General features: G+C 39.1%; 1 protein-coding gene across 1 annotated transcript in view; it reads right to left on the reverse strand.

The window, feature by feature from the left end:
* The window catches only part of LOC103181140 (small conductance calcium-activated potassium channel protein 2), a 92,569-nt gene that overhangs the window by 58,110 nt on the left and 18,844 nt on the right, over positions 1-15,615 (reverse strand). The window contains exon 3 of the mRNA XM_042333857.1: positions 531-949. Coding sequence (XP_042189791.1) covers positions 531-949 — 419 coding nt within the window. The remainder of the gene's footprint in view (positions 1-530; positions 950-15,615) is intronic.

Here is a 15,615-nt window from a genome sequence, read left to right on the forward strand (position 1 = left end):
GAAATAGGGGGAGGAAGGGGGTAGAGAGAGGAGAAATATTCTTTGTCACTATTTTTTTTGGCTATCTCACATGTCCATTGAACCATAGAAATGTGGAATGCTTGAAAACTGCAGAGTTGTAGTTTGATTAGCATTGGAGATCAGGAAGGATCTTTGCAGAACTGATCTACCCCAAGAGGTAGATAAGGTGTTTGAAGTCCACAATGGGGCAGATTTTCTATGATCTATGGAAGGAGATGGCTTAATTGGACAACTGACCCTTTCTTGTTCCGTGCTTTATGTTCTTAACTAGGCATTATTCACAAGACAATTGACATCAGGAGGATGTTTCAAAGTGCTTATTATTTGCATATATCATTAAACAGATTCACAATACTTAGGCTCCAAACACATCAAGTTCTGAGGTTAGTGTATGCACTGCCAACAGTCATCAGTTTGGACTTTTGAATTATTATTCCATGGCTTAAATTAAACCATAATGATGCCTTATGTTTAAACATTAGAAAAGTTGACGTACAGTAACTGCTTACCTTTCACAGGCTCGGACAGTCCATGCTGCAATTATCCACAATGAGATGCTGAAAACCAGCAGTACTGTTCCTGGGCATATTGTCATTAAAGTCTTCATTACGAAACGGGTATTGAAGTTTATTTTATTTAGTGCTCCAATACTTCTTGATGAAGCATCCGTAAAAAGTTTGCTATGCAACAACATTACTCTGGCAATAAGATAGAGTCTAAGGAACATTGGTATTGATAAGATTATATCCACATCTGCTATTGCTGTAGATGGAGTATAGGAAAAGGCAAGGCGTGCTGTCCAAGTGAAAGTATATTTTCCAGGTATTGGATGAATAGCACATACCAGTATCTCCAAGCAGATGAAAAAAATCCGCTCATAAGTCATGGCTATTCTCCAGTCATCTGCTCCATTGTCTACCATGAACAACTGCAAGGTAAATGGTATAGTTTTAATATCCTGGCTAATTTTCACATAGAGGATCAGTATTAACTTCAAGCACAAAAATTGCCATGCTACTCTCTAAAGGCATCGTCAAACAATAACATAGTATCTTAATGAAACTAACTAATGTCTTCAAAGCCATAGAGTTGACAGTGCAGTAAGAAAGTATCTATGGCTTTGAAACATTGTAAATATCACTTTACACTGTGTTTATGTAGACTGAATACAGCTATGAATTAATTACCTTAAATTATATCATAAGTGCTTTAACATCACATGCTGTTTAAATAGACAACATTACAATTGTTTTTGATATTTTCAGAACCTTATTTGAAAGAATTTTACTTTAATGAAATGATTTCATAGTATTAAATATTGAAGAACTAAGCCCAGATTAATGTACAGGCACTCCAAATAACAAAACAGTTCTTAATTCCATAAAAGCATTATTAATATAGAATCTGTTTGTGCCACACTAGAGGATATTAATTGTAATCAAACGGTTGTTAATTTGCTTTTAAAATTTCGAGTCAAGTTCTCCCAGTTCATTCGACATTCATACAGCTACTCAGCAATTTTTTTACCTTCCTCGTAATTAAACCAAGAAAGTGACTAGCTGACTGACTGATGAACTGACTGACTGACTAACTGACTGACAGCCAGGACTAAAATAAATGCTGAGGAGTCCATTGTGATTGACTTGGGTTAAACTTCACTCAAGGAGAAATGGCAGGTTTTCATTTTTACAGAGATTTGTACATGAAACAAAAAGTAACCAGTGTAGACAGGACATTAATCATTCTGAGAAAATAGCATTAGACAAGATTTTGGCGATGGAGGAATCAGCTCTCACCATACTTAAAAACTCTCACTGTGTCTTTTTTAAATATACATAGTGCTTTGCAATAAGAGGAAAATCGTCTTTTTAAGTGTGTAATTTCACAGTTTATCACTGCAAAATGTTCATTGTTTCTCCAGCTACCACAGTATTATTGAGCATTAAGCTACAAACATTAAAGAATTCTACTGCTACAAATATACAAAAAAAATCCCAAGTGAATTATATTTCACATGGTATTATACTGTTATACTCTTAAAGGCATAAGTATCTAAATAAGTATGTTTGAAAACAAGTAAATAACAGAAATAAATTTAATACGGAGGCAAATTGTACTGGAACCTTCTACGATCCTAAGTACCATAAAGGAAGTGCATTTCCATATTTCTCTTCATTGCCATTTGCTACCAAGCTTTATACTTTAAACAGCTGGCTATAGACACTGCAACAACAACAAGATTGCATTTATAGAGCGCCTTTCACGTCGGGAGGACGTCCCAAGTAGCTGCAGTACCTTTTTTTGGGTGAGTGGGGATGCCCCCACTCACCACCCTGGCTAAATTAAACCAAATCCCATTCCACTATCGGGGAAAGCGAGTTTTCCCCCAGGCAACTCAAACTCCCCAAAACCCAAATCTCGGCCCCCAACTCATCAGCTGTTATCAGTACGTTACCATACATTACACCTTGATGAGCAAGTCAGTCAGTCAGATTGTATCTCCAACCGGGCAAGCCCGATCTGAGCTTATAGACCAAGAGCCAAGGTCGTCTGTATTCCAGTTTCTCCATTTCCTCATTTTGGGGTTAGGTCAAATTCCTCATGTAACGTATAAGGTGGCTGGTATGTCACAAGTTCTCCTGTAAGTGTCTTCCCACCATGATGAAGGCAGATGTCCATCAGAAAGCTGAATAATATATTGAGGCTAACAACCACAGCTGCTGGAAGGTGTTACCTGGAATACAGGTTTGTGAACAAACCTTCAGATATTCAGAGTTTGGAACCCACCTTAATAGGCAGTACAAATAGATCACTGGGGGCAGAGATTCTTCTCACTCAGTACATGTTAATCCTGGATGCCAAAGCCCTAATGGGTCAGAAGGGCGGTCTTGGATGGACAAGCAGCAGGCAGCTTGCTAGACAGTGTTTATTGTGCAATGTATAGTGTACAGGTAACATGCAAAGTATAACATATCTAGGAATGTATACTGTATCTTGCAATGCATAATGTCTCCAAACAGAAGAAAGTGTGTAAATCTTGTAGAATGTGGAACTACCCAAACCCTGGAAGCATGGGTTTTGTCCTGCATGTTCAGCAGTCTTAGGGTTACACCTTGTGGTTCCACAGTTTTATTTGCTCAGCGGGGTGTCTGACACATGTGGACACCGTTCATCATGCTTAACTGTATCCAAACCAAGCTGAGAATTCTATGCATCCCACCTATACATGGAAATCCCAGAGATAGATTGTTGGAACGGAATGCGCACTCTCTCCCTGGAGGGATGCATCTTGTTTACTTAATCCCAGAAAGTATTATGCACAGGTTGGTAAGAGCCAAGGCTTAGGGACCTCAGAGTGTGGAGTCTAACCAGCTAAAACCATAGCTTGCCATTGACATCACTGTCTGGCAAGCTTTCCTGCTGCTTGTCCAGCTAGGACCACCCTACCCATTCGGGCTTTGGTTTACAGGATTAACAGAAGTTGAGTGGGATGACTCATTGACCCCAGTGACTGGACTGCCTTTCCAGGTCCTGCCTATGAGCCAGGCTGGCTGTGCTGTCATCAGCAGTGCTCTGGAATATTGCAGACCCACTTGGCTCAGGAACCGTATTACTGAGACCGCCACAGAGAGCTGGCTCGATTCTGATATTCCATTGCCAGGCATGTCACCTTGGAGCCAGTTCAGCTCCAAGGAGACCCCACTTACCACCCTCACCCCCCCTCCCCCCAAGAGGAGAGTCCGCAGAAACAGCCAGCTGGTATTCCTTCCCCATCACATCACTACATGAAACTTCATCAAAGCTGACTTATGAACCTTGATGGCAGAAGCTTACACTGGGTGCTTTCCATTATAGACTCACACAAACAAGGTTCATAAATTCACAGCCCTTTGGAGAATCATTCCTCTATGATGTCAAATCAGGTACACGTTCTACACAAAATTCTGTAAACGCTGTAAAGTACTCTGAGATATCTCCATAATTGATAAGGCGCTATATCAAATACAAGAATTGTATTGTTATTATAAAATACCTGCTGCTAGACTGTGTCTAACCAGTAACTTTTTTTTAAAAAAAAGAACACCATTTACTCGCTTCCTTATGTAGTGGAGCATTACCGCTTACATGACACATCACAGCCATGATACACCACAGGTTACATGATACATTAGAGATTAAATGATACATTACAGATAATATGATAAAATAAATATGTGGTACTCGCAGGTACATTCAGGGAAGGTCTTACAGTTCTATCAAAAGTAATGCTACCCAGTGCACTGAACTATGTAAGAACCAGCAGTTTCAGAGAATGAAGCAAGATAACAAGCATGGCTCAGAGGTACCGATAGTGAGCAGATACCTCCTAAAATAGTGTTTAATGACATTTCAGTACAATACTTGCAAATGCTTACAATACGTTTCACCCACAAAATATACAGTGAATTCATTTTATAGTATATTCTGTGAAGAGCTTTGAGACGTCTCAAAGATGTGATAAGGTGCTACATTAAATGCTGGGATTATTATCAATAGATTCACATTATTATTAATACACATTCCAAGAACAAAAATATTGTTCATAACAAAAAATGTGGATCATTTGCAAGTTATCCTGATAATGAATTTATGTATGAAGTTTGAGAAATGTTTATTACAAAGCAAATCAAGAGAAGTGAGAGAATATTTATTTCCGTTTATTTTACGTTAAACACGACCACATTTCAATTTGAATACATACACTGATTTTTCCCAACAAACAAAAAGATAGAATTATATTTCAAATAGAAAATACTTTGGGGTGTGTGTGAAAATTCTGACATGTGTTATGCTTATTATCACATAAATTTGGGTGAACAAGGCGAGTTACAAGGCTAGTTAGTGTGACCTCCCTGTTCTCCCCTCCTCCCAACACAATCCATCACAATGGTTAGATTCACAGTTGGCCCAACCCAGTGTTGGAATTACTGGTCCACAGTTATTATTTGGTATACAGCATTGGGGTATTGGTTAGTGTTCAACTAATAAAAAAGGAGTTATGCCGATACCCATACAACAGTGCTCTAAAACAGGCTAGAAAGTCCAATGGTCATCATGGGAATTCCTCTGGACCGCTTAATCCTTGCATTTGATATAGCGCTTTTCATGTCGGGAGGACGTCCCAAAGCGCTTCACTGAACACACTGTAAAGTGAATTGACTGTATATTTGTGGGCGAACGCGGCAGCCAATTGCGCACAGCAATGTCCCACAAACAGTCGTAGATTGAAAATGACCAATTTTATTATTGTTTTGGGTTTTGGAGGCATTATTATTGTACTGTAAAGAGGCTACACAAATGTAATTTTGTATTGTACTGGTTAGGCAATGTAACAGGTGTACCACACATAAAGGAACCATTTTAACAGTCAATAATGAAGCATTAAATAATGACTCAAGTATGCTGAAACAAATGAGTTAACAAAAGCATGCTGAAGACCATTCTAAGTTGTACCGTTAAATGTTTCTGAAGTGGGAAACTGAGTGCTTATTTGTTCCAATCGGTTCAATGTGGAAACAAAATGTCAAACACTTGTTATTCCAGTAATTATTTTGATTTGTAATCTGAGTAACTAAATCCAAACACTCATTAACTACTCACCAAACTCTGTATCTATCAACCTCCCTACGTGTGGGTGTGTGGGGGAAAGAGACTGAATATTGATCATTCTCCAATCCTTAAATTGCTGGGCATTGCCTTTACTGTCTTTGGGGTCCTATTTGTTCAACCCTCTTAGGGTTAAAGAACTTTCCCTTTATAACTTTGAGCACTTAGAAGTCACAATATACGTTTATATTGACACACAAAATGCATTTTCTTAGTTTAGTTGTTTGTCTGGTTAGTATTTTATTATAGGCTAAGGAAAGGATCGAATAACCTCCAGAAGGACATAGTCAGCTGTATGTCATTAAATCAGTTATATAAAGTGCAGGAATGTAGTATATGTAGGAACAGAGAAATACGAGGCCATTGCTCCATCGAGTTGCCTGCCCTGACATTTTATTAGCTTGTGGCAATTCTTTACCTTTCTAATCCCATTTCTCTACCTTTTTTCCATATCCCTTAAAAAGCTACCAGAGTGTTAGCTGTCAGCATGGTTCAGTTGGTAGCATTTTCTTCTCTGGCTAAGAAGGTTGTGGGTTCAAGCTCCACTCGTAGTCTTGAATGACATTCTAGTGCAATATTGGAGAGAATAGAATGCTGCAATATCAGAGATGCCAGCCTTTCGATTAAGTATTAAACACCTGCTTGTCCAGATATTATTAATCTATGTTTAAATAAATTCCTGACGATATTCAAAAAGAAAATAGGTTTTGGTATAGATGCTATATCAAATGCAAGGATTATTTCAAATCTTACTTCTGAGGTAATGATCTATCTACCTTTTAAACATCTCAATGGATTCTGGAATTACGGTCTTTAGGGCCAGTGCATTGCACATTCTCACATCCCTTTGTGTGAAGAAGTGTTTTGTGGTTTCACTTTTAACTCTTAACGTGTGAAAACAGAAATGTACTACACAGATGTTTCTGACTGTCCATGTTTATGAATGCAACACCTACAAGCTAATGAAAGTACTGGAACCTGATAAATTATCAATCGCAAATACTGTAGCTAACATCTGCTGTGTGAAGACTGCAAACAAAAGGAATCAAATTAGTACATTAAGTAGCAGTAACTTTCAAATAGAACAATTCTTGATAACTGTGCTTCAAATCCAGGACAATTAACAAATATTCTTTAGAGTAAGCCTTTCTGCTAATCTTCCCTTCTTTTAGGACATTTGACAGTGCAACAGCACTTTCCAGGGCAGTAGGAATAAATAACAATAACTTGTATTTATATAGCGCCCCTCACACAGGGCAACATCCCAGAATGCTTTAATTAAGTGATAATAAGTGTTTAGTGAAAAATTACAAGGTTGAAACAATATTTTAACTGTAAAATCTACTTCATAAATCATGTAGTATATAATTTCAACCCTTTTTTATTGTCGATATTTAAGTAGTTACTTCTTGCCCTCATTTGGTGTACATACAAACATCTATGAACTTACATCTATTTTTATACTGGCAACTTCCAATTGTTCAGCCCCCTCCCTTTAACAGAAAAGTGAATTTAAGATCTATTTGCTGGGGCATACAATTCAGCCTGATCAATGAGACTTATCTATAGAAAGGGTTTGAACCCATAGCTGATTCTGAGGCATGCAAAACCTCTCAATATAAACTGGCAGGTGGGCTCCTCGATTCCCCCTGCTCCCACTAAATCCTCGAAGTAAAAATTAAGAAAATAAATCTGCCTACGCTTTCACCACTCCTGGTCCCAGTTGGTCCTCCCACGCAACAGTTTCTCCTTCGGCAATCTGTTCTGCTGTTTCTGCTAATAAGTGAGCTAAGCTTGAAATTCAAGTGAAGCACACACAGAGCAAATCTGTGCATATCTAGCTGTGCTTATATACAGTATATATAACTCCTGATAACTCGTCCCTGGCTTAACTTGTCACTACCAATTAAGTCATCACTGTCAATATCCCGGCTGAATTTATTTATATATTTTTACACATGCCTAATTCGCCATTCCGGATCACTTGTCCCTGAGCCTTTTACCCATGGAGTGATAAATTGTCAGGAGTTTACTGTGTATATAATATACACTTCTTTGTTCATTTTATTGGATTCAGGTGGCAGCGAGTTGAGCTGATACATATGGGAATCCCCACAGGAGCAGCACAAGAGAACTGGAGCATTGGGAGCACAAGTGGATTTTGTTGTATTCCTCCCAATCGAACCAGCAGCCTTATACAGGGTGACCAAAAATCGTGATACCATTACAATTATAATAAGTTTGAAAGAAATTATCATAGTTTTGTTTTTCTTTAAATAGTAGGTTAGCTTCACGAATTTTTGGTCATCCTGCAGTATCAGGAGAGAGAGGAGTCTGCAAATCGCAACATGAACCAATGGCAACCATACAGTCTGAGCATAATCACTGCTAAATTTTATGGTAGGGAATTCTTGGGAAGTCAGTGAAGTAGATTTAACAAGGGCAGCAAAACATAACTTAAGATGACATTTATTGGTGTTTCTCAATAACAACTTGCAGTTATATAACGCCCTTCATGCCGGACGGCTCTTCTTTACTTTAAAAATGAGTATAAATTACGTTAATATTCAAGACTTTAGTTTTCCAATTATCTCCTGATAGAGAATGTTCTTGAATTGTAAAGAAACAATAATGAAAGTATATGGTGCTCACATTTTCATTCACATTAATTCTCGCACACAATCTGGATACATTTGTTTTCCAGAATATTTCAAGCAATCTCATGTGCTTTTGCTACAGAACAAAACAATCTTGAAGTTTTTTTGTATCAAGCTGTTTAACTAATTTTCTTCTTCATATCCTCCCAAGATTGCATTTTGTAATTATAAGTTACTGTTGTTCTTGAATCTAGATAAACCAAGGGGCTCTTGAGGGAACTCAGAAGGAACCCAATGTAGGAATATTATATAATGGAACAAAGAAGCATAAGAGGAGGCCATTCAGCTCATCATGTCTGTTCTGGTGCCAGCTCCTCCACTGAAACTATCTACCTTCTGATTTTCTACTCTTTGAACAACAACAATTTACACTTAAGTAACATTTTCCCATTCCGAGCGCATCTTAGAATGCTTCACAGAGCTCACTGGGAGCCCGGCTGAGCTGGGGTTGTGAGAGCTCTTAAGGTGGACTTTAAGGTTGGGAAGGAGGGCATGCGGTGGAGAGACTTTGAGAAGGACAGAATGGCTCGAAAACTTGCCAACCGATGGTGCAGACGTGAAGCAGTCTAGTGTCAGCTTAGGAGGGAGCAGCCAGAATGGTAGAGTTGCAGGTTGCACAGGTAGGGTGAGGTGAGTCCTGGAGGAATCTGAATGGAAAGAGGGTTTTCCCGTATCCTTTGACCATTTTTTGAAATTATTCAGTAATTCCCTTTTAAATGATGTTATGGAATTGGCTTTGACAGGCATTTGTTTTGAGGCGCTGCAATCTGATAAAACAACCCTCTGTGTAAAAATCCTCCCCCTGTTTCCCTCTGAATTTATGCCCTATTGCTGCTGACTCACCAATCAGTTGAAAACGAAATAGTCTTTCTTTACATAACATATTAAAATCAATTATAATTCTGAAAATCTCAGTCAGATTTCCCTTTAAGCCTCACTGTTCCAGTGAAAACAATCTCAATGCTGTAAGTTTCTTGTAGCAGTTTCTCAGTGCAAAGACCTATTCTGCCTTCTCCCACCTCCGAAAAAAACTCAATGCTATAAGTTTCTTATATAAGTTTATACGTGCTATGACACTTGCTGCTTCCCCACCACTGCAACATCGCCCGACTCCGCCACTGCCTCTCCCCTGCCGAGACCCTCATCCATGCATTTGTTACATCTAGGCTCGTCTACGCCAACTTCCTGCTTGTCTAAATGGGTAATCCAGATAGCTTCAGTGAGACAACTAGTACTGGAAGTGGCTTCAATGAGGAGACTTGTACACAAGTGCTGTTAAGAGTGGCTGTAGAATACCATTTTAATTCCAATGCTGATCGTATGCATTGTAAAACATCTTAATTCAGGAGCAAATTTCATGCATAAATACTCAAGATAAAGCAATGTTTTAATTGTCTCATAAATATCAAGTGTAATAATTCTGAATTAATGTAATGCATATTTAATGGGATTGAAAAAGTGCTTATTGGGAATACAGAAAAGTAAGTGGTGCCTCAGGACATAAAGTGCATCTCCCCTTGGGAAACCCAGCATAAGTTGCCCTCAGTTCCACACAAGATCTTGTCAGAGGTGGGTCTTTGGGAGTCAGTTGGCAAACATAGGGTTCCCTGGAAGAGATGTACTTTACATCATAAAAAGCTGGGAAGAGAGGAGATGCCCCAGCAATGTCCCAGAAATCGCAAATAAATGAATGACCCCAAGTATCAAGAATTTTGAAGGAGAAAGGGATTTTGTTTTTTTATTTCAGTTACAACAATGATTAATTGTAAAACCAATTTAAAAATGGTCATTCACTTCACAACTGTTTGTGGGACATTGGCTGTTTGTTTGCCTACAAAATTTCAGTCACTACATATTAGTCTCTCCTATGAAGCACTTCAAGACATCCTTTAGACATGACAGGTTCAAGGGTTATAACAAATGCAAGGGTTATGTTATTATATTTAATACTGTAACAGTGCAATACTTTCCTGCTTTTTTAAATGTGCATCATAAATTTTTAGAACTAAAATGGATCAATAAAAATAAACCATTAATTCCTCAAGAGTACCATTACCCTCAGTGAAACCAAACTGTATTTTAACAGATGTGATGAAACTAAGGGATAATATTTCTCTGAACAAAGTGCTGGAACTTTCACCATATTATTTGCACTATTTAAGCTGTCATGTAAGATCCTCACCTTACCAAAACACAAAATTAGATCACTCAAGCAAGGCAAAGCTTTGATGGACAAAGAACATACAATGTGCTTATAGAAACTTTCATGCAAACCTGTCAAGCATTTAGGAACTGCTACATTAAAACAAGATTTTATTACCAGATTTCTAGCAAAGCTTATGTTACATTTCACATGGTTGTTTTTACAAGCACTCCGAGATGTTACCCTACATGAAGCACAACATAACTACAAGTTGTTTTTGTTTGTTGGATATTGCTGTGTGCAAATTTAATGTGCAAAATACACATTCACTACAGTTATTACAGTAAAATTCTATGAAGCACTTGATATGTCTCAATGACATGATAAAGCACTACATCAAATGCAAGAAATATTATTATAGGAGGTGAGTCCTGTAGCTCAGTGGTTAGAGCGCTTGCCTCGCAAGCGAGAGACCTGAGTTCGATTCCCGGCACACTTTACTCCACACTCCTCTGTTTACCTAGTAGTAAGTAGGAACCTAGTTTTGGTCGATTGCCGGATCGCTTTTCCGGGGGTCATAATGCCTTAAAAAAAAATGGGCACTCAATCCATGACTGGTTATGGGATACTACTGTGTGCAATTGGCTGACACATTTCACCCACAAAATATACAGTCAATTCACTTTACAATATATTCTGTGAAGCGCTTTGAGACGTCACGAATATGCGGTATGGCATTATATCAAATGCAAGGATTATTATTATTATTATTAGCATTATTATGTTTGACATACAAAATAAGCTGCCTGATTGTGTTTTTACAATCCATTGCAAAGCTAAATGTTAGCTTTCTATTGTATCTTATCGTTAACATTTTATTTGGTTTACTGGCATATTTTAATTACAAAAATTCTGAAGGGAATTCGCTCCAGCAAGAATCTGTTTAAAAATTCTCTTTATTAACGCCATAATTATATTTATTTCATACATTTTTTCGCTTTATTGTTAAAAACTAAACATGAGGAAATAACACATATTAAATTGTTGCAATTTTTAAAATTAATTTCTTCTTTAACAAAACTGTGTGGCCCATTTTGGGGTGGTGATGGGGGCGCGGCGGGACACCAGTGCAGGCTGTAGGGGCCTGGAGATCCACCAAAAAACAGACACTCGGAACCAGTGTCCTGACTCCGGGGCTATAGGAGCTCACCACCTCCTGCCTCTAAAGGGCCCAGCATTGCACACAGACACAGAGACAAAGACCCAGAGAGAAACACACAGACACAGAGAGACACACATTCTCAGAGAAACAGACACACACACACACACTCATAGATGCAAAGAGACATAACACACACACACGCAGAGGAGAGAGAGCCAAACCCACACACATATTGAAGAAACAGACACACTCACAAACACATACATATACATACACGCATGCAAGCATGCACGCGTGTGCGCGCACACACACACATACATAGAGAGGAGAGACAGACACACCCATACAGAGACATTTACAAACACACACATACAGAGGAGAAAGACACACTCACAAACACAGAGGGAGAGAGCCACACACAGACACTGGGCATGCACATCTGGAGCGGTGCCGCGCACAGTAATGTCGGATAAACAGCGCAAGAGGCTTGGGAGCAGAAACTAGATTTTTTAGTGATTTAATAGTGGAGGGCGGATATAAGCAGATTCCGAGGAAAGATTGTGGCTGCACTTATCTATTGGCACAGGCAATGACTAGATACCTGTAACTTTGGTGTCATGTCAGTTATAAAATACATTGGATCCTCAAAAACCTTCCCTGGACCCATCCCTTCTCTCAAATTACTGTTCCACCTACAACCTCCCCCCTTTCCTTTCCAAGGTCCTTGAACAAGTTGTTGCTTCACTCCTTCCTCTCCTCACAAAACCTCCAATCGGATTTCCGCCCACAGCACAGAAACAACTTTGGTCAAAGTCACTAATGATATTCTATCTCCTCATCCTCCTTGATCACTCTATCCTCCTTCACCGCCTCTCTCACCTCAACCTTCATTGGAGTCCTGTAGCTCAGTGGTTAGAGCACTCGCTTTGCAAGCGAGAGACCTGAGTTCAATTCCAGGCAGAGGGCGAAACCTTGGGCAAGTTTCCTTACTCCACACAGAGCCTAATAATAATCCCTCCAAAACCAAAAAAAAAATAATAAATTGGTCATTTTCAATCTACGACTGTTTGTGGGACATTGCTGTGCGCAATTGGCTGCCGCGTTCGCCCACAAATATACAGTCAATTCATTTTACAGTGTGTGCTGTGAAGCGCTTTGGGACGTCCTCCTGACGTGAAAAGCGCTATATCAAATGCAAGGATTATTATTATTATTATTATTATAAACATCTCTCAATTGCCCTAGTTCTTTCACTGAAATTTACAAATTATTATACGCTATTATAATCAGACACTTAAAGTCAAGTAAACTAAATACATATTTCAATTACTAAAAATCCAAAAAAATTTGTTCTCGAAATAATGAATTGTTTTGCATGTACAGACATATACAGATGTGCATGGACCCACACTGCACAGCAATGCAAATACTGTTAGCTTTAAAACTATTGTAATTAGTAGCCTTTAAAACTACATATTACAATGTAACATTTAGAGTTCTTGGTACATATTACATTGTAATATTGTATGAAGCAATGTAAACAGAAGAGACTGGGTGCTTATACAATATATCGGGATACTTTAGCTGGACTATACAGCATTTTATTGCCAGATTTCTGACACATACAGAAACCCATGCACAATATTCTACTCAATCTAACACAAACATAGATATATAATTTTGAATTAACGAACTTATATGTGTATTCTGTGTCTCACACTTTTTGAAGAAAGGCCTCACATTTTTACAGCACCTTATTGTACCAAAATGTCTGAAAGTGTTTCACAAATGGCAGGGATTCTTCCCCCTCGACTTCTATTAACCTTGGAAGTCAAACTCTAACAGATAGGGTGGTCCCAGTTGGACAATCAGCAGAAAGCTTGTGTTTGATGGCAAGCTACAGGGTTTTACCTGCAGTGTGGAAGCAGGGAGAGAGAGAGAGACTAAGAGAGAACGTGAGTATTGCAAAAGCTTGAGCCTGAGAAGCCGACATGAAAGACTGAAATCAGCCTACAGACTACATAGAACTGGTAGTATAACAATTTACCTCTTTTGCTATATACTCATAAACTGTTTGTGAATAATAAACCATTGTACCTTTATTAAGGATTGTTGAGTCATTATTTCGGATCCTCGGATCGATATATCCCAACAAATTAGTGACCACGAATGGACTCAACAAATAATGGTTTATTGTTTATAAATGGTTCGGATGGAAATTAATCTGCACCACACATAAGAAAGGGAACCGTCTGCTTTGGATCTGTTATCTTGTTCATAATTGGATAAAAGTAAAGGGTCATGGCTTAGTGTTACAGTTTATGTAAACGGGGAATACGTGTTCCTAGAGGCCTGACAGGGTAACCGGGACGAGACACCAGGCAGGGACTGGAACGACGAGTACGTGTTCCTAGGGGCCTGGCAGGGTAGTCCGGACAGGAAATTACCCACTTTTGCGAGTAAAAGAGAACAGGCAGGGACTGGAACGACAGGTTAATTCCTGGCAGGAGAACATAAGACCAAGGTTATGTCAGTTATAAAATGAGCAGAGAACAGAAACGGAGGAAAGAATTCCAGAAACACAGAAGACAGAATGAACAAAAAGAGGATAAGTTTGCTGAGGGATGGTTCGGATGCGCAGTAAGAGAAATTAGAAATCATGCAGAGCACCAGTTCGAGTCTGGGGCACAGGTAGAGGAATGGCTCAGGAATAAGTTTGTGGTAGGAGAGGTTAAAAATGTGAAGGCTGTCGGTAAACTAAGAGGGTTCTTTCGACAAGGGTTAGTTGGTCAACTTGCGACACTTAAAGAAGCCCAAGTAAAAGAAGTGGAAGAACATAAGATGTTAAAGGCAAAGGTAGCAGAGTTGGAGGAGCGGTGTGGTAAAATGAAGAGAGAATGGTACGCAGAGAAGGAACAACGGGATCAGAAAGATACACAGAATGAGGAGGTACAAAGAGTATGGATTGCAGAGCTAAGTAGTATGGTGGGAAGTCAAGCAATATTGATTAACATGGGCTCACAGGAACAAAAAGGGTTAGGTGAAGTAAGAAGGGAGATGAAAGTGTTAAAGAAGGAGGTGGAGCGATTGAAAGGTGAAAATGATTATCTGCAAGGTGCCTGCCGGGTGGCGCTTCAGGCAGGAGAAGCTGGACGGCAGGTAGACCACCAGGTTTGCAGGGAACAAATTGCTGGTTAGAGAGGCAGCTGCACAAGAAATTGACTTTTGTGTGGGCAGTAACAGGAGGAAGGGGTAGTAATTGGAGTAATGCCTCTAGTGAATGCTATAAAGGTGAGGGTAGAGGGCACTTTGTTTGTGATTGTCCGAGTGAGCTACAACCGGGGTCTAACCAAATTGAAAATTGCCCCTATATCACCTCTAAACCTTCCCCCATGGACCAAAAATTGGATAGATTGATTGCCTTATTAACCCTCCAGCAGGCGACTGGAGGCGGTCTTCAAATCAGTAAAACCTCCAGTTCTAAACATGAGAAAGATGAAGAAGTGGACAGACTTGAAGCACAAGCAGCAGCCTTAGTGGAGGAAAACACTGAAAAGGTGCAGGAGAACAAGGGTTCCCTACAAGGTTTAAAAGACAAAACAAGACAAATTAATTCAGGTAAAAGAAGGGGCAAGATTAAAGGGATAAACTCAATTCCAATGACAAAACCACCAATATCGAAGGATTGTAAAGGTGAAACTAAGAAAGGTATTAAAGAATCAAATTTTGAAGAAAGATTGGGAAAAATGGTTACTTCTGAATTTGAAAGATTACAGAAGCAGTTAAAACCAATGAGACAACTGATCACTGACTGCTCGCACCCTAGTTTATATAAACAAACGGACACTCACTGCTTCATGCTGAGGAGCACAGGCTGCTCAGAAAGAGTTAACCCTTTGGTTTCCACATAAAGCAAAACTGTTTTTACAGCTAATGATCATGTCCAAGCTACAATTGAATCCCTGGTAAAACTAGTAGTGCAAGTA

Source organism: Callorhinchus milii, unplaced genomic scaffold, assembly GCF_018977255.1.
Source record: "Callorhinchus milii isolate IMCB2004 unplaced genomic scaffold, IMCB_Cmil_1.0 Scaffold1, whole genome shotgun sequence".
Taxonomy (NCBI): domain Eukaryota; kingdom Metazoa; phylum Chordata; class Chondrichthyes; order Chimaeriformes; family Callorhinchidae; genus Callorhinchus; species Callorhinchus milii.